Source organism: Camellia sinensis, chromosome 15 (genome assembly GCF_055761805.1).
Source record: "Camellia sinensis isolate YWXY chromosome 15, ASM5576180v1, whole genome shotgun sequence".
In the NCBI taxonomy this organism is placed as follows: domain Eukaryota; kingdom Viridiplantae; phylum Streptophyta; class Magnoliopsida; order Ericales; family Theaceae; genus Camellia; species Camellia sinensis.
Window position 1 is genome coordinate 90,030,327 of NC_138975.1, and position 18,242 is coordinate 90,048,568.

Genomic DNA, 18,242 nt, shown 5'->3' on the forward strand with positions numbered 1-18,242 from the left:
TCTTGTGGATCTTGCACATCTTCATAGGTTCACACGTGTCCCATCAAAACCTCCCTTGACTTGAGTTGGAAAAAATGGTTCCACTATTGTAGCCTTGTTGTGGATTTGCATTATTTTCAATTCCCATGCAATCTTTATCCATATCAATCATTTACTAACAAACTATGAGATAAGGCACTTTTTAGGAGATAAGCCGCAATAGTCTTCTAAATCTTAGGAGTGGTTAAGATTTGTCTTATCTATCAAATCTAAATTATTTTGTTTAATTAATTAATTAACCAATCAGCTTAGTTAATTAATAAAATAAAATAAAATAATTACCTTTTGCTCCACCGCCATTTGACTTTGGCGGTGGGTTCCATGAAATCATTGGTTCTTCATCTTACATCGCCACGTGGCACAAAGAATTTGGGGAAATTACCACGTGGTAATTTTGCCAAAAAAGGTATAGACATTAGATTAATTAAATTAGTCAATTGTACTTCATTTGTCAATAGATGAAAGTTCAATTCTAGTTTAACATATCTTTAGCACTTAGCAAATTTAGTAAAAGTCCTCTTCATTGGGGTAAGATCCGAACCCACACACAATCATTTCTCTGTGTTAGAAGTTAGGAATGGTCAAATATTCCTACACCTTGAACTAGGTTCACAAGTTCTGTCATTCCCGTATTCAATATAATTCAATCAACAAGCCTACGTGTTTGCACTTCCGGCATGACTTTTCGAGTGGCAAGTGGGAACTCCTGAGAGCCAGTAAACACAAATGCATCCTCAACCTGTTCAAATCTATTTTTCAATTGGGCATATCGTGCAACATCATCTCTTTCATAGTGGTATATCGACCACATAAAGCTCCTCTTGACGCCATGATTACGACTAGAGACCCAAATTTCAAGACCTTGAAATACACCATCAATGATGTGCCAATGAAGTAGTAGAGCTCACATAATTGAGTTTGTAACAAATCAAAAGTTGACACCTACCATTCTACATTATTCTAGGTGAAATTGTGAGAATTTTATTAGGGGTCTCAGACATTTTCCATTATTTATACACTAATTGAATTTCTCTTATACCCTCGATGAATCTTGATTCTTTAAAGTGATTTTTCCATTCTAAAGTCTCAATTTTTAACTATTGTACCTCAAATTTGTGTATAATTAAATCTTGAAAAAATTACAAAAAAAAAAAGCCCTAAATATTCTACAATGAGCGACATAGCGAGTGCGTGCCTAAACCCCCCGCTAGAATATGATGTGCAGTGTCGACACTTATGCCCCTCAATGACACTGTCCATAGAGTTCTCAAACACACATGAAGACGAATGATAACTCTCAATAGTTTGTTAGAGGCTCACCCTTTGGTTGCCCAAAGGTTGTCCATTTCTAACCCATCACACATTAGGAACACAAGCTAAAGCACACTATGCCCCCTTATAATCAAGTTTGGGTGGCTGCAGCCACTGCTGTGTGGTTGATTGGCCTCATTTCGGAGCTCATTTCGATAATATAAATCTTTCATTTTTTATAGTATATCGAGTAAAACATACTTAGAAAAAATCAAGTTAATCGGATATCGATAGTTTTTTCATCGAATTTGTATACGGTTTTATATTTCAAAATAAATAGTAAATGTAATTTGAAATATAAATTTGTATACAAATGCATTTCGATGAAATGATTGTCGATATCTGATCAACTTGATTTTTTACAAATATATTCTACTCGATGTATCTTAAAAATTGAATGATTCGAATTATCAGAATATGACCCAAAATGAAATCCATCATCTGCGCAACAGTAGCAGTTGAGGGCACATCAAACACCCCAATTCCCCTTATAATAGTATCTTAAACCCATTGCAGATTGGGCCAAGTAAACATACCAAATGTTTGATAAGCCATAATGAATAATCCAATAATAAATTCAAGTAATAGGAATTTACGGAAATGCTACCAAAGGCTTGCTTGGCGCCTGCCAGTGTGCAAACATGGTTGTACCAAAATAAATTTTAAGGTTTTTTATTTTGTCAAATCTTAATATTTAAATTTAAATTATTTATTTATTTTCATTAAGTAATACTTAAAAAATATATATTTTAATCATTAAATACAATATAAGTATATATAAAATATGTAAAATATCATTTTATTTTTTCAATATTTTACCTAACAAAAAATAAGTAGGTGATTTAAATCGAAAATAAATTAAAAAAATAATATTTAAATTAAAAAAACTAAAAATTATAATTTATTTTGTTACAAAATTCAAATTTTAATAATAATAATATATATATATATTTTTTTTTTTAAATTTCCTTAAATTTTTTTCCTTAAAAAACACTTAATAATAATCCAATCTAAGACAATTCACTGACCGTAGAGGATCCGGACTTCCCTACTACCCGCCGCAGTACTTCGCTTCTTCTCCAACCGCCGCCGCGCCGCCGCCGCCGCTACTGCCACCCCCCCCCGTCTCTCTCTCTCTCTCTCTCTCTCTCTCTCTCTCTCTCTCTCCTCTGCCCAATCGCTGCCTCCATTGCTCCATCAGAATCCAAAGCACATCCCAAATACATCACCACCAACACTTTTCTTTCTCTCTACCCCATCGAAACCACTGCATTACAAGGGTTACACGACTCCACTTTCCAGAGAAATTATCTCTCTGTTTGTTTTCCGAGAAAACCCCCAACTGGTTTTGCAGGACTTGGTTAACCAACCGGTTTTTTCAGGGTTTTACATAGAGCGATCTTCGATTCAATTTTAACCATGGAATCCGGCGAAAAATCAGAAGAAACTGTCTCCAATGTAAGAATTCTCTCTTGATTTTACGTTTCCATGTATATTTATGTATCTATAAATAAGCTTCAGTTCCTCTTTGGTTTGTGACATTGTTGTGCGTCAATAACTGAACCATCTTACCTTTGTATCGTTGGTTTGCTAAGAAAATGAACTTTTGTATTATTCATTATCTTTTACCTATTATTCCTGTTCAGGAGAAAGAAAAAAAATAAATAAAAAGCCTTCAGTCCGGTGAAATTTGATTTTATTTTGCAATAGGCAAACAGAAACTGGAAATCTTGATCGTGTTTCTTTTCCAAATTTGTCTCAACATCCAAAAACAAACTTCATGTTTAGTACCAGTTTTACCAATGTATGAGCAACATGTCTCCTATCATTGGGTTATGAGTGGGAAAGCTCTGAGATCATTCCCAACTCTGGTTTCTGGTATTTCGTTATGTCCGCTATCAATATTATTTGATCATTCTTCCAATGTTTTAATAAGCGCGCCTGCGCCTAAGCGCGAGGCCCAACAAGGCGCAGCAAGGCTCTTCAAGCAGGTCGAGGCAAGGTGTAGAAGAAAAGGCGCTGAGGCACATGCCTGGGGATGAGGCGCAAGGCGAGGACCTTATGGGCTTTACGTAGCTTTTTACTCCCAGCACTAGATTTAAGTGATTTCTTGTGTGCATACTCACGGGGGATTACAACCCTTCAATATAAAATAAACAAACGTGTGAAAAGAGATCAGAAAAGTGATAAAAATAATAAAAAATACTAGCAATTAAAAGAAGGGATCAACAGACATGGAAGAGAGGATGACATGGTCTTTTTCATCTACGATTGACGTCGTCTTCTTCAGGTCCTTGTTCTGTTCCCTTCTCTTCTTATTCGCTGTGTTCTCTCTATTTGTTGTTCTTCTTCTTCATTATGCAGCCAATGAGTGAATGTTTACCTTTTTGGTTCTTTAAATGGTGGAACCTGCTTTATCATTTTTGGAATGCATGTATATTTGTTTATGTTGAAAACTTCACCTATATGAAAATTTTGCTTATCTTCTACAATTTGCGCCTCGCTTTGGTGAGGCGCGTGCCTCGCCTCACGCTTAGGCTATAGAAGACCTTATCGCCTCAGTACGCCTAGAGCTTTTTAAAACACTACATTGGATGATCATCAATAGCAGACTACCTGTCAAGTTTAAGTCCTTTAGGGGGTACCATTGTCAGTTTAGAAAATTACTCTGATGGTCTGTATTGGATTGTATCGTTCTAGTGTTTATTTGGTTTTTTATTAAAAAAAATTCCTATGAATCAATCTGAGGTACTTCCTGGACAGCATTTAATTAATGTACATTCGTGTAATGAATATTTCTTTATGTGAACTGAAAAAATAAAAAGTGGGTGTTTGGGAAGTTGCTATTTTAGTTTTTGACTATTTTAGTAGGCTAAAATTTTTGTGTTTTGGAAGATAGTTGGATTTTTTTGTAGTTGGATATGATGTTTGTGAGAGAAAAAGTGAAATGATTATGGGTTTGATGTGACATTTTGTCTTATTAGCTATTTTAACCTATTTTGTCATTTTGTGGATTTTAGCCCAAAAAGCCAAAAAAAGCCTTTGCCAAACAAAGTAGATCCAAATCGCACGCCCGTATAGTATGCCAAATATGGGTACAATTTGCGTTGTTGTATTAGGAATCTCCATTTCAGTGGAGCATGCAACACTGAATGTTGAGGTCTTTGTGCATTTGACATATCGGACCCTTTGGTGATAAGTTAACATGCTGATTCTGTTCAATAAAAAATAACAGATTGATATCATTTTTCTGCAATAATCTTCTAAAAAAGAGTATGCCCAGTTTAGTCCCCATTGTATGGTGCTCTGGGGTGGATTGGTTGTAGACCTAACTTTTGACGTAATGCACAAAGCTGATGCCCTCAAATTCTAGGTTAATAGGCCGAGTTTTAACTCTTAACCACTAAACCAGTGATCCACCTTCCCTGCAATAATGACTTCCTTCATATGTTAAATAATGCAAACATAATTTGTCTTGTATATAGTCTAACCTCATATGCTCTCTAATAAGGTCACTCCAAGGATGAATGGAACTGTTAACTGGGGCACTGCAACTGTCATTGGAATCTTCGCTGGCATGTTATATGGTGGTAGCAAGGAGGCATCTGCTTCTGTTGTGAGTTCTCTCTCATATTATATGCTTCAAATGCATGTTAATCTTCCATAGGAATTTGCAGTTTGCATAGTAATCTTCCATATTATACGCTTCAACTGGGCTGTACAATCCCCTCTTCTTTGGCCTATTATTCCATCAATCATGTAGAATTTGCTGAGCATGAAGGTAAGAAAAGCACAGAAAGAAGATTGTACAAGTGAATTTAAGTAAGGGATTTAAGGTTTAACATATGTTAAGACAGTTTTTGCCCGTCTAATGAGAACTTGACCCTGTGATTGATATTATATGACTTAACTTTTTCTTTTACTGTGTTTGTTTATTTACTTCTTTAGCGTAAATGATCTATTCCAAGTGGTGCCAAGACTACATAATACTTATGCATGATATATTTTGAAGAAATTCACATAGGTATATTCAGAGTTGATGCCAAGACTACATATCTTTTTTCTGTTTTGTACTTTCCTTTCCAATCTGTTTACTTCCAGTTTTCTTTTCATTTTCTCTTCCCCCATGGTAAGAATTAAAATCTCAAAAGATCCTAACAGAATTTTGGGTTGGTGTTTGAAATCTTCTATTTTTCCTGTATGCATTTGTTGGATTGAGAAGCATTCTATCTCAAAGGATGATGATGATTATTTAAAGACTTTGTCATGTTTTGGTAGAGCAAGGATGCAGAAGTGATGTTGAAGCTTGGGAGCACTCCTGACAAGCGTGAACAGCATCGTTTAATGAGGGATGCAATGGAGAAAAGATTCGTCAGGGTAACTCGTGGCTCAATAATTGGTGGAGTGCGCCTTGGAATGTTCACTGCTGCATTTTGTGGTTTACAGAATCTGCTTGCTGAGAAACGGGGGGTGCATGATGTTTGTAATGTTGTTGCTGCTGGTTCTGCCACTGCTGCAACATTTGGTTTAATTAGTAAGGAGTCAATCTTCATACAAAAGACCACCTTCCGTTCCCCCCCCCCCCCCCCCCCCCCCCTTATAAGAACAAATTTAAATCCAATATCGTTTAGACTTTACCTGTTTGGTCAAAACTCAATTCAATCTTCTATTGGAGGTTGGTATGTCTAAAGATGGTAAAAGATTTTAGTAGTAATCTTCAAGAGTTCGAGGTGCGCAAATTTTAGTTTTGTACTTATATTATTATCAGTTGTGATTGTTCTCTCCTTGTCCAGCATATGCTTTCTCACTTTTCCTTTGCAGATCCTTGATTTCTTAAAAGTAGTCATGTGTATAATCGGAAAATTTTTAATAATATCAGTTGAAGAAATCAAGAAAATTACTATCTGATAAAAATGTGCTGCATTTGATAAGAAAATTTTTGTGAGGCAAAAACTGGTGACAATATGATGGGGTCTCAATTTAAAAAAGGAATATTTCATTTTTTTTTTCCAGTTGAAATCTTTCCTGTGCCTGCAATTTCAAATTTTCTTTTGCCTAATCTTGTATAGCAATTTTCCTTAGATGTGAGTGTTGAAGATGTCAGGCTTTGTGTCACTTTTTTAAGCTACTGATGGTGTATTTCTTGTAGATGGATAAACAATGAGGCTATTTATTCAATTAAGCCCTAAGTAGCATAGACACGGAAACATGACATGACACGGACACGCAAACACGTTGATTTTCAAAAAATGCAGGACATAATGCTTGGGACACGTTAAAGTTTTATATTTTATAAATTTATTATATGTCATATATATGAATAATTTATTCAAAGATATGTTCATATTTAATTTATGAAATATATAGCTTTTTAATGTAATTTTTTTTAGCAATTACATTCTAAGCAATGCAAAACAATTATATAACATTGTATTACACATAATATATTCATCTTATAAATATTTCAAAACATATTTAGAATGCATAAGTTGTGTTTGAAGGATGGAGAACATTGTTATTATGAAGGCATTCGTCATATAGGACGTATTTGAAGGTTCAAGAAGTGTCGTCTCTATGTTTTATACTTTTGGATATGAGAGAGGATCTTGTAAAGGCCATCTCTATGTTTTAACTTTTTTTGTTCTTCGCTTTATGTTTCTAGTGCCAGGATCACTCCGCTGGCGTGCAAGAAATGTACTTTTGGGATCAGTTCTGGGTGCAGCCTTTTGCTTCCCTCTTGGTAATATATCTTCACCCTATTCAGTGGTCAGTGGTCATTTATGTTTTGCATACACTTCTCTACAACAGGATCTTCATATTATTCTTATAATTTTTACTAGTTGCAAACCCTCTTCCCGGCGATTATGTTAAATCACAGTGATTGTTTAATACAAATGAAATTGTCAAATGTGCTTTTAATCATTCTGTTTCTAATATGATCGGTCAGTATTTCTATCTATTGTAACCACAACGTAGTCGCTATTAAAACGATAAACGTTATTTCTGTAATAATAAACAATGTTGGAAACATTTGGCATCATAGTGATTGCTCTTAAATGTTCCACATATCTATCCTTAAGGTAGTGTTTCTGTCTGCAGTCATATGAAAACTAAAATCCAAAGAATATTTAGAGAACGTGGGGATGTCCATTGGATATTTGTCTCGTCAATCCACAATCAAAGCAACATGACAGACAGAAAATATAACAGCTGCTTCAATGAAAGCCTATAATTCTCAATTCCAGGAGAGTGGAATGAATCAACCTGTCCAAGCCTCATGTTTACTTGGGAAGGGGAATGAATCATCCAATAACACATATAAACAATATCACTTTTCCATTTATTTATATAAAATATATATATTTTTTGATAACTCGATATCTGGCCCTAGGACCGACTAATCCAGGGGACCAATCCCAACGTTTACTAGGAGGGGCCCTATTAAAGCTAGGGAAAGCCCTGCATGGCCTGACTCAAAGAAATTGTTTTCACTGTTAGAATTTACCATAAACCTACCACCACTACCACCTCACCTACTCCACTAAACCTAACCCACTACACCACTACCACCTCCACTTCACCTACTCTCCACCTACTCCCAAACACACTCCTATATAATAGGAATCCTTGTAATTGTAATATATACAACACATCAATATCAATCAATAATACAGTATTTTTTTAACATGGTATCAGAGCAGGTTTAGAACCTAATATTCTCGCTTCACCGGCGGGCAGCAATCTCACCTTAGCCGCCCGCCGGACCTCAATCTAGTCCACTACAATTTTCTACACATACCTTGAAATTTCTTCGAGCCCACCACCTTCAATAAAACCCAGGGTCCGACCATCTACAGTCCAAGTCCGCCACTGCAAAGGGTTTTGCCGGTGATGCTTGTGCTTGGAGACGCTAGGGGAAAGAATTGGACACTGGGTTGCCTTTTCTTGTCCTGCTTTACTGACTTCGCTGTTGAATACATGCGTTTCAGCTCTCTAATTTTATCTGCCCTCTCTTCTGCCCTGAGTTCTTCCTTAGAAGGTTCCTTTTCATATGAATCTGACCCTGCAACTATTGGTTCCAATCTAAATATCTTGTTGGAGGCAATAGGGACAATCTTCAGTGTCTGAGACTCCTTATCAAGAACCCCAAGAGCATAATTACAAAGTTGAGGAGCCGTGGCCTCACCCGAATAGTTCGTACCGACGAAATTGACTTGCGACCCATTCGGGCTGACGACGAGTTGCAACCTCTTGGTCCGATTCTCGTGCCTGAAAACCCTAACCTTGGGTTGCTCCTGTGTCGATGATTCTTCTTTGAGAGGATCGAATCCAGAAGGAAAGTAACCGACGAGAGGGGCGATCTTGTCGGGATGTTCACTGAAAGTTTCGATCTTCTTCACATGAATGTTCTCTTCTTCTTCTTCATCTTCTTCAATTGTTGTCTCTGGTTTAACTTCTTCCGAAGACTCTTCGGCTTTGTACAGCTTCGTCTTTGCCATGGTGTCTCGCTCTCTCTTGATCCGAAGACCCACAAGCTTGGCTTGTTCACTCTGCTGGAGAGTTGTTCAGTGTTGCCTATGCGGGAATAGTGGCATCAGGGATAGCATTCGCTGTACAGATATGGTGTATTGACAGATCTTACCTTTCTTTTCTTTTACTCTCTCTCTCTGTCTTTGTTTATTATATTTTCACCCATACCTCTCTTTTTTTATTTATTTTTCTTCTGCAGCCTTTCCCCTTTTCCACCCACGTTTCCCTTACTTTACAACCAAACCTCTTTCTTTTGTCAGACCCCCCACAATGTGCTGTTGCCCAAACCCATCATTCCTTCCACTAGAGTTTATAGAATATATATATCTATATATATATTTTTCTGATTCCTAAAAAAAAAAAAAAAAAAAAAAAAAAGACGAATGAAGAAGCGGAAGAACTGCACACCAAACTTATTTTATTCATGTCGGGGTTCACCCCGATCACCATTTTACATCACAAAAAAAAAAAAAAAAAAAAAAAAAAAAAGCAAAACAAAACAAAACAAAACAAACCAAAACCAACAGCTTTGTTTTCTTTTCTGCAGCCGGCCACCAATCGACCTCCCTTCTTCGCCTATTCCGCCGGTCTTTTCTTCTTGCCTCCGTCCTGGGCGGCCCTTAACGGTGTTGCCTCAGTGCTTCCTAGTCCACCGAGCACGTTCACACCCCCATGCTCCTCCACTGCAGCATATGGCGGACCTCCAAATCGGAACATCACGGTGGCCTTCCGCTTCAGCTCCTTGTTTTCTGCCTTTAGCACACTTATCTCTGCTCGCGCATCCTTATACATGCGTTGGAGCAGAGCCAGCTGGGAGTTTAACTGTTGCACCTCATTTGTCCTGCTCTGCAGCCGATGCGACAAGTTTGTGACCGCAGTCATGGTTTCCACACATGACTTCAGAGTATACTGATTGGCCTCAATATCAGTTTGCACCGCCATTTTTTGCTCCACCGACCGCATCGGAAAGTTCAACGGAGCAAAACCAGAGGTGTTTGGTTGAGGTTCACTGGCCACCGCACCAGTTATTTCTCTTGTGGGCTCGTTCAGTTCTGGAAAGAGCGTGAGCAGACCACGGGAAGAGGAGGCCATGTTTTGGGTAGCTGGACGGGAAGAAGAGGCCATGTTGCTGAGTGTTTCAGAGACGGGTTGGTTACAGAGTATTACAGAGTTTCTCTCTCAGGCAAGGAAGAGTTTTTCAGAAGATTTTAGCAGGTTTTCTGCCTCAGCCTCCGCATTGATTTATATAGAACATGACGAAGAGGCCGACACGCGCACTGTCGATCACGTGCATCACCGCGTGTCTGGCGCGCCTTTTGATGGCTCGTCTTTTGATGAATTGGGCACGCCTTTTGATGGCACGCCTTTTGACAAAATTGGGCACACCTTTTGAGGGTGCAACTTTTACAAGGGTCCGACAAGACTCTGTAAACTGTCCCGAAATTGATTCCGGTTAACTCCTTTATGGGTCCGACAAGACTCTGTAAACTGTCTCGACATTAATTCCGGTTAGCTCCTTCAAGGGTCCGACAAGACTCTGTAAACTGTCCCGACATTGATTCCGGTTAGTTTCTACAAGGGTCCAGCAAGACTCCGTAAACTGTCACCACAACTGTCACAACATTGTCTGCTACAACGGTCCGACATGACCCCATAAACTGTCTTCTACACCGTTATGACACCACCATACAGTGTCCTCTACATGGTTATGACACCCCCATACAGTGTCCTCTACAACGTTATGACACCACCATCCAGTGTCTTCACCAATGGTCTGACACGACCATACAGTGTCTCTTATCCTTTTTTATTTTTATGTATTTTCTTGTTTTGTTCCTCTCTTCAAACTCAAGTTGGTTAGTTTCTATCCTCCTTGAGTTTGCGGGGGGCTGTTAGAATTTACCATAAACCTACCACCACTACCACCTCACCTACTCCACTAAACCTAACCCACTACACCACTACCACCTCCACTTCACCTACTCTCCACCTACTCCCAAACACACTCCTATATAATAGGAATCCTTGTAATTGTAATATATACAACACATCAATATCAATCAATAATACAGTATTTTTTTAACATTCACCTAGGAGGTTTTGAACCTAAGACCATGGAGGGAGCACACCCGCACACCCCTATACCCCAAACCTTGACCACCAGCCAACTTCTTGGGGTTTATTTATGTAGAATATTTGTAGTTGGTACAAGACAAAGGGCATGTTGAACAGACTGATGAAACTCTTAAGAAACTGAATGTAGAAAATTTTGAAATTGACTTGCTAGATTTTAGAAGCTTTCTAACAATTAGATAGTAAACACACTAAAAATATTTAAGCTGACCATAACCAGTCTGATAAAAGCTGTTGCAGTGGGCTGGAGCTGGCTTAGAATTCATGCCTACATTTTCTGTGATATCCTCTATTAGTTACTTTTGGTGTTTTTAGCATTATTTTGCAAGTTTTCATGCTTTTTCTGCTTTTTCAATAATATTGTTTCATCTCTTACCGCAAATGCGAGGAACTAAAAAAGAAAAAAGGAAAAGAAAAGTTCATAAGACAAAAGAACTAACAGTAGTGGATTGAGAAAGTTGGAACTCTAATTTACAAAATCATTGTCACAGGTTGGCTCCAGTTGAAGCTTGTAGACAAAGCAAATGAAGGGAGAATGGTTGCTTATCCAAAGCAGGATGATGGTAAAGAAGTGAAAAGCGGTGTTGGCGCTGCAATTGAGAGGCTTGAAGGGCACCTGAGTAAATAGAACAGTGATTTAAATGTTTAATTGTTTGAGTTTTCTTGAAATTCCTTTTTCGGCTCATCATTTTGATCTCTTGGAAGAGCAATGTCTTGAAGTTTTGTTAGTGAAAAAAGAGAAGAGGATTTTTAATTGGACAGATAATTGGCATGCTCTTTATTATTATATGTAAATGATGAGCCCATATTTAGGGACAGTTTTATCAATCCTGTTAGTTATGATCATGCATTAAATCCAATATCATAACATGCTAAATGGTATCAAATAGGCATACAAAGTAGTGTCCACCTGTATTTATTGTGTATCATTTACCTTGCAATTGTTAATGGGTAAGTTTGCATGAAGAGGCAAGGGATGCATCTCATTGTTGGCTCATGTCAGGACTTTCTGTTATTGACAATCCCGTTGAACAAACAATGTTCTATTATAATTACATTTGTTCTTTTGTTTTTGTTAGGATGAGAGAGTTTAAATGTGAATCTAACCCCGTTTGACTTGAGTATCCTTTTATTGTTTTTTCCTTGCTTGAGCGGTTATCAAGCGATTATCAAGTAGAGATCACCATTGTAGTATAATAAACATGCAGATGAAAAAGTTGCAATAGTGAAAACACCGCTCGAGCGGTCTATGCTATGTAGGCTAACATCTTAGCACTTCATTTAATAATCTTGCAAAGTTGTATGGATCGCTTGAACGGTGGTTAGTTTGCTCGAGCAGTCTCAGTCATAACTGCACGTTTAAGATTAGATCTGGATCTAGACTTTGCGATCTTTCTTTCTAAAGTGCGAAAAACTGAGATTGAGAGTTCTAGTGAGATCTACACCTATACCTTAATGAATTGAGAGTGATTTAGTGACCAAAGTTTCATGGATTGAAGATTATCAATGATTTCTAATTCAATTCAATTTCCAAGAGTAGAATTATTTGGTGAATTCCGAAGATTTGAGCTTGGGAGCTTTGGTGGATTTCAGAGTGAGCTCACCGTTGTAGATTTGACGATGGAGAAGCAATTTTGGAAGAGGCACAAGGATTGAGTGAGTGAATGAGTGGTGAAGATGAGTTTGGAAGAGGCACGGTTGAGTCAATTGGCCATCGATTCGATTTGTTCGGTGATTGGATGAGAATTCCTTGTATAATTCTTATTCTTCATACTGGATTCTTTTGTGACAATTAGACTGTATTTTATATATATATATATATATATCATAATTAGAATTGTCCAAATATGGTTTTTTCTTCTTAAATTCCCCGTCCTTAATTTGCTTTTATCTAATTTGGTGTTCATTGAATTAAATTAGATCTAATTACAATTATTGAGATTGTTTAATGCTCATTTGGTTGAGATCGGTGGAATTGACTTTGATTTACAAATTAATGAATCTCAAATTTTGGAATTTTTCAGCTCATTTTTTCACCTGGGAAAGTCACTAGCTAGTATATGTTTATACGTATGTTTAGAATTAAATAGAGCTGCTAAATATCCTTATCTTTCTACTTTAGATCCCCACTTCTTTAAACCTCCACCACCAAAATTGCCCATTTTCTCATTTTTCTTTGGTACCTACCATAGTCCTAAATATATCCTCACCCCAACATTTTGTCTCTCTTCTCTCACTTCACTAGTCCAACAATCATAATCCACTCCAGCAAATGACCTTCTTCACCATCACAGCCCTCGCTAACAACTTCATCGTCGTTGCACACTTACTGCCAACCCAAACCTATCACCACCACCTCTCCCCCATCCACCATCTTACACCAACCCCCTATCGGCGTCACTCCCCTTCACCTCAATGAGAGAGAGAGAGAGAGAGAGAGTTTCCTCCATCTAGTCTCGCAGACTGACTTCCTCTCCTCCTTGTTCTTCTCCCTCTTGTTGTGCCCTTCTTTTATCCTCCTTCTCTTTTTCTTCTTCCCTCCAAAACCCTAATGCTGTATTTGGTTAGGGGATTTGGAGAGGGATTTGGAAAGGGAAAGGAAAAATGGGTGTAAAACTAGATGAAATATAAGTATTTTTATTCACATTTCACTTTCCTTTTCCATTTTTCTTTCTAAATCCCTCCTCAAATCCCCCAACCAAACACAACATAACAGTCGAACAAATCCTTTATGTTTAGCAGTATGTTGCCAAACATTCAGGATTCGTTCGGCATTATGTTGCCGAACCAACTCCGCCATGTGAGAGAGAGAGAGCGAGAGAGAGATGAAAACCTACAGTTTTCAAAAGAAGAAGGAGGAGAAGGAGAAGGACGGTGACGGTGACGGTGACGGTGACGGTGATGGTGACGAGGGATGTGGGCGATAAAGAAGGGTTGGGGGTGGTAGGGTGAGGCAAAGAGGGGCTCTGTGACAACAGATGAGGGGGGTAACGAAGAAAGGCTGGGTGGCTACGGCTGGCGATGAGGGGCTGGGTGGTTGTGGCTGGTAGTGAAGGGCTGGTCAGCGACGGATGAAAGTGGTAGCCGAAGTTGAGAGAGGTTAGGGTTAGGGTTAGGGTTTCGAAAATTAAGGTTAGAATATTAGGGATGAGGGTAAAAGTGAAATTTTATGTTAGGATAAAATTGAAATTAAAAAAAAAAAATAGAGAAGATGATAGTTTTAAGAAGAAAGGTATGAATAAATAGCCGCGCTCTTGAACAAAACCTGTCCCATTGGACTCTTGAAATTATATTTGTCTTTTTTTGGCGTGTTTGGGCAATAATGATATTGGGGTATTTTGGAAAGTTAGTTAAAAGGTGATTTTTTTATTTTTGATTTTTATTTTTTTATGTTTTTGTGAGTACAAAATATGAGAGGTGATATAACTCAAAATAAATTAAAAGTCAAAACTTGTGGCCAGCTTCCCAAAGTGCCCAATTGATAACTTCCTACATTAAGACATTGATTAACTTCCTTTACATTTGATCTTATCAAAGCACAACAAAAAAGCTTGTCTTGCTTTATCAAGTTATTTTAAGGTTTTTTATTTGGGATTTTTTTGATGAAACCCCTTTTGGGCCTTTTTATTAGGGTAAAGGAAAACCCAATCAATTTTCTTTCAAAAAGTCACTGAGTAGGAAATGCCTACCTTAATAAAGGCATTTTATAATTTCTATTTTTTTTTATCACAATATTGCCCTTCTATATATACGTATCATACATTTGAAATATTTGAAATCTGAGCTAAAGATCTTGCAGGAACGAAATCGATGAAGACAATCTCCAAATCTAAAGATCTCGTAGCCAAAGATCTCTCACTTGGTCAACAATAGACAATCTTGCCGACGACGATCAACACTCTCAATTAAACGAGAATTTCATTGAGATTTGTGATTGTTGATCGAGTTTAAAAAATTTTCTTCTCAATTAGATATGTTGATTTGTTAATTAATTTGTTTTGTTTTTGTTTTTTTTTTTTCGATTTATTTTTGTTGTTTTTGATCTAATTTCATTTGACAAAACCAGAGTAAAATTTTACTATGGTTCTATTGCTCTGTTTTTTGTTTCAGATAATGAGAGTAAAATTTTACTCTGGTTCTATTACTCTATTTTTTGTTTGAGAGAATTAGAGTAAAATTTTACTCTAGTGTTAGAATGACAGTAAAATTTTATTATCAAGAGATGGTCATTGCCAAACACTTCAGCCACCACAAAGATTGCCTTCGCTTTTTTACTTTTGTGCATAGTAATATTTTACTTTTAGATTCAGAGTCTAACATTTTACTCGTTTTTCAGAGTAAAATTTTACTTTTGTGCAGAATCTAACATTTTACTAGTTTTTCAGAGTAAAATTTTACTTTTATACAGAGTAAAATTTTACTTTTAAATTTAGGGTGTAACATTTTACTCTTAGATTCAAAGTGTAACATTTTATTTTTATTTCAAAGTAAAATTTTACTTTTATGCAGAGTAAAATTTTACTTTTACATTCATGTCTCAAGTTGTGTTGGTGACACACTGTATGAGTTGTCAATTTTTGACAAACCTAATAGTAAAAATTAACTCTAAAATAATAGTACAATGTTACACTAAATCACAGTAAAATTTTATCAACACAAATTGACTTTTGGACTTGTGGTGACAGTAAAATTTTACTTTGATAGTGACAGTAATATTTTACTTTGATTGATAGTAAATTTTTACTGTTAATTGTTTCGTATTTTCCTACTTATATGGAAGGATATTTCAGTCAATTCATGACATTTTTTTAATCGAGGAGATTTTGGATTCATTGTTTAATTCCGTAGGCTTCACACAAAATAAGCCCAATGGGAGGAGCTTTTCACCAAAAATCCCATTTTATTTACACAAGTTATCTAAGGCAGCAAAAGTATTTGATAGAACTCATCAATATCAAAATATTCAGTTGTTTGGTTTTAATTTTTTTAAAATTGAATTTTATATTTTTTTTATTGTTAGTGAATATTTTTAAAATTTTAAGTAATTTTTTATTTTTTTAGATACATTTAAATAAAATGTATCTAAAAAGTAAAATATTTATAAAAAAATATTTTAAAAAATCAATAAATACACAAGAGTATAAAAAAATATACTAAATTTTTGTTTTTTTTTTTTTTTGTGTATTTTTTGTATTTAGTGAATTTTTTAAAGATTGTTTTTCACAAATATTATATTTTTAAGTGTATTTATGTTAAGTATATCTAAAAATTAAAAAAAAAAATTCTTAGAATATTAAAAAAAAAATTAGTGAAAATAAAAAAATATGAAAAATAAAAAAATTTGATTTTTTGAAAAGTAAATCCTAAAAATTCAAATCAAACAAAGTATTCTAATTTTCGATGTACCAAAAAAAATCAATATAGTATTGTGGAGAGGAATATTTTCACATTGGAGTCATAGTCGTCTCCTAGTCATGTGGTTCAAGAAGATAATTGAGAAGTATTTGAGTGGAGAATTTCGTCAAAACTTTTTTATAATAAAATTTTAATGTATTAAGGGGTAAGTATATAAAAAAAATTGTTTAAAAATTCAACACACACCATTATTATTAAAATATTTTCAGTGACTAATTTAATATTTTAAATTTTAAAATGATATAACTCTTGGTTTAAATGTCGGTTTATAATAAAATTAATATTTTTAGAATTCTCTGATCACGATCTATCAAATAAGATTTTTGACTATAAAATCTTAATAAAAAAAATTTATTGTCGAAATTGATGTAAATAGTAAAATTTTACTGTCAATTAATTAGGAAACATATGTTTATTACGAGTTCACAAACAAATCACACAATGATACGCTACCACAATAAAATTTTACTATCATTCTATGAATATGTCATACAAAAAAGAAAAAGAAAAAAAAAAAAAAAAAGTACACAAGGAAAGATGAAATTTTACTTTCATATATACAAACCAATAAACAAACACCATTACACATCACACACAACAAAAACAAATCGAAAAAAAATAAAATTAATCAAAAATTAACATACATGATCGAACCCGAACAATGATTGAATGGGGCTATAAATTAAACAATTCTAAATTAAAATCTAAAAAATACAAAATAAAAGAATTTAGAGTACCAATATTTAATTTTGAGGTTTAAAATTTATCACTATGTCATGATAGTAAAGTTTTACTGTCTCATGATACTAAAATTTTATTGTCTTTATTATATATATATATATATAAATTTCACTAAAAGCGAAAGTCAATAGACATGAAAAATAAAATTCTCAAAATAAGTTATAAACTATTATCTCCAACAAATGTATTACATAAGTGAAAAGTAAGACAACAAACCTTTACCTAGTGGATGGTGATGTTATTGGTAAGCCATTCCAATTAATGAAGAAAACAAACCAGAGACTCTCACTCAGTACGCACTGTTACATCCACACTTCACTATGCCTGAGAATGTCAAAAGTGTCCATAAAAAGTCTCTCCAATATGAACTTGTCCTTCATGCCCAATCAGAAACATACCAGGGACTTCGAGCCAAAAAAAATAAAAAAATAAAAAGGACGGTGGACTTTAAACAGTGCACATTTTTTTTTAGGGGGTTTTCATCAATTTTGCCATGAAGGGAATTACTTACCCAAAAAAAAAAATGTCCAAACTAAAGTCTCGTTTGGTAAGTGGTGATTTTAGCCAAAAAAATCATAAAGATATTAAAAAAATTAAAAAGTCAAAGATTTCTTTTTATCTTTTCTTTTTGTACATCTTTTCATAAAAAATCAAAAACTCATCTCAAACATTGGATATGTTTGGTTTGCATTTGGGAGATGAGTTTTAGAAAAAAATTTCTAAAAAATTGTTTGGTTTGAGTTTTTTTCAAAAAATTTTCAAAATCACTTTCTCTCTCTTACACATCAATCAATCACTTTTCTCTCTCCTCTCTCCTTCTCAATCACTTTTTCTCTCACACACATCTACTCAAATTCTCCCAAAATATCAAATCATCCCAAACTCCAAAAAAAACAACTCTTCCAAAATATACAACCAAACAAATCAAAAAAAATTTTAAACTATCTCCTCAAAATTTTTTCAAAAACAACTCTCCCAAAAACAAACCAAACAAACCCAATAATTTTTTTTCCATCACATTTTAGCTAAAAAGCCAAAAAATTGCTAAAAAAGTCTGTTACCAAACGAGGCCT

General features: G+C 35.3%; 1 protein-coding gene across 2 annotated transcripts; it reads left to right on the top strand.

The window, feature by feature from the left end:
- The first annotated feature begins 2,344 nt into the window (after positions 1 to 2,344).
- On the top strand, positions 2,345 to 11,841 carry LOC114287467 (Mitochondrial import inner membrane translocase subunit Tim17/Tim22/Tim23 family protein). Of its 2 annotated transcripts, none has more exons than XM_028230840.2 (5): positions 2,345 to 2,808; positions 4,862 to 4,966; positions 5,629 to 5,884; positions 7,013 to 7,090; positions 11,505 to 11,841. In XM_028230840.2, the coding sequence occupies exons 1-5, from the start codon at positions 2,770 to 2,772 to the stop codon at positions 11,639 to 11,641; spliced, it is 615 nt and encodes a 204-aa protein (XP_028086641.2). In that variant the 5' UTR covers positions 2,345 to 2,769; the 3' UTR covers positions 11,642 to 11,841. The 2 variants fall into 2 exon arrangements, with proteins under 2 accessions (XP_028086641.2, XP_028086642.2); XM_028230841.2 differs by lacking the exon at positions 2,345 to 2,808 and adding an exon at positions 3,287 to 3,640.
- The last annotated feature ends 6,401 nt before the right edge of the window (positions 11,842 to 18,242 follow it).

Excerpts from the sequence above, each read along its gene's own strand:
- LOC114287467 (XM_028230840.2), top strand. The coding sequence starts at position 2,770 with ATGGAATCCGGCGAAAAATCAGAAGAAACTGTCTCCAAT. Across the intron at positions 2,809-4,861 it reads CAGAAGAAACTGTCTCCAAT|GTCACTCCAAGGATGAATGG; the intron begins GTAAGAATTCTC and ends CTCTCTAATAAG. Across the intron at positions 4,967-5,628 it reads AGGAGGCATCTGCTTCTGTT|AGCAAGGATGCAGAAGTGAT; the intron begins GTGAGTTCTCTC and ends ATGTTTTGGTAG.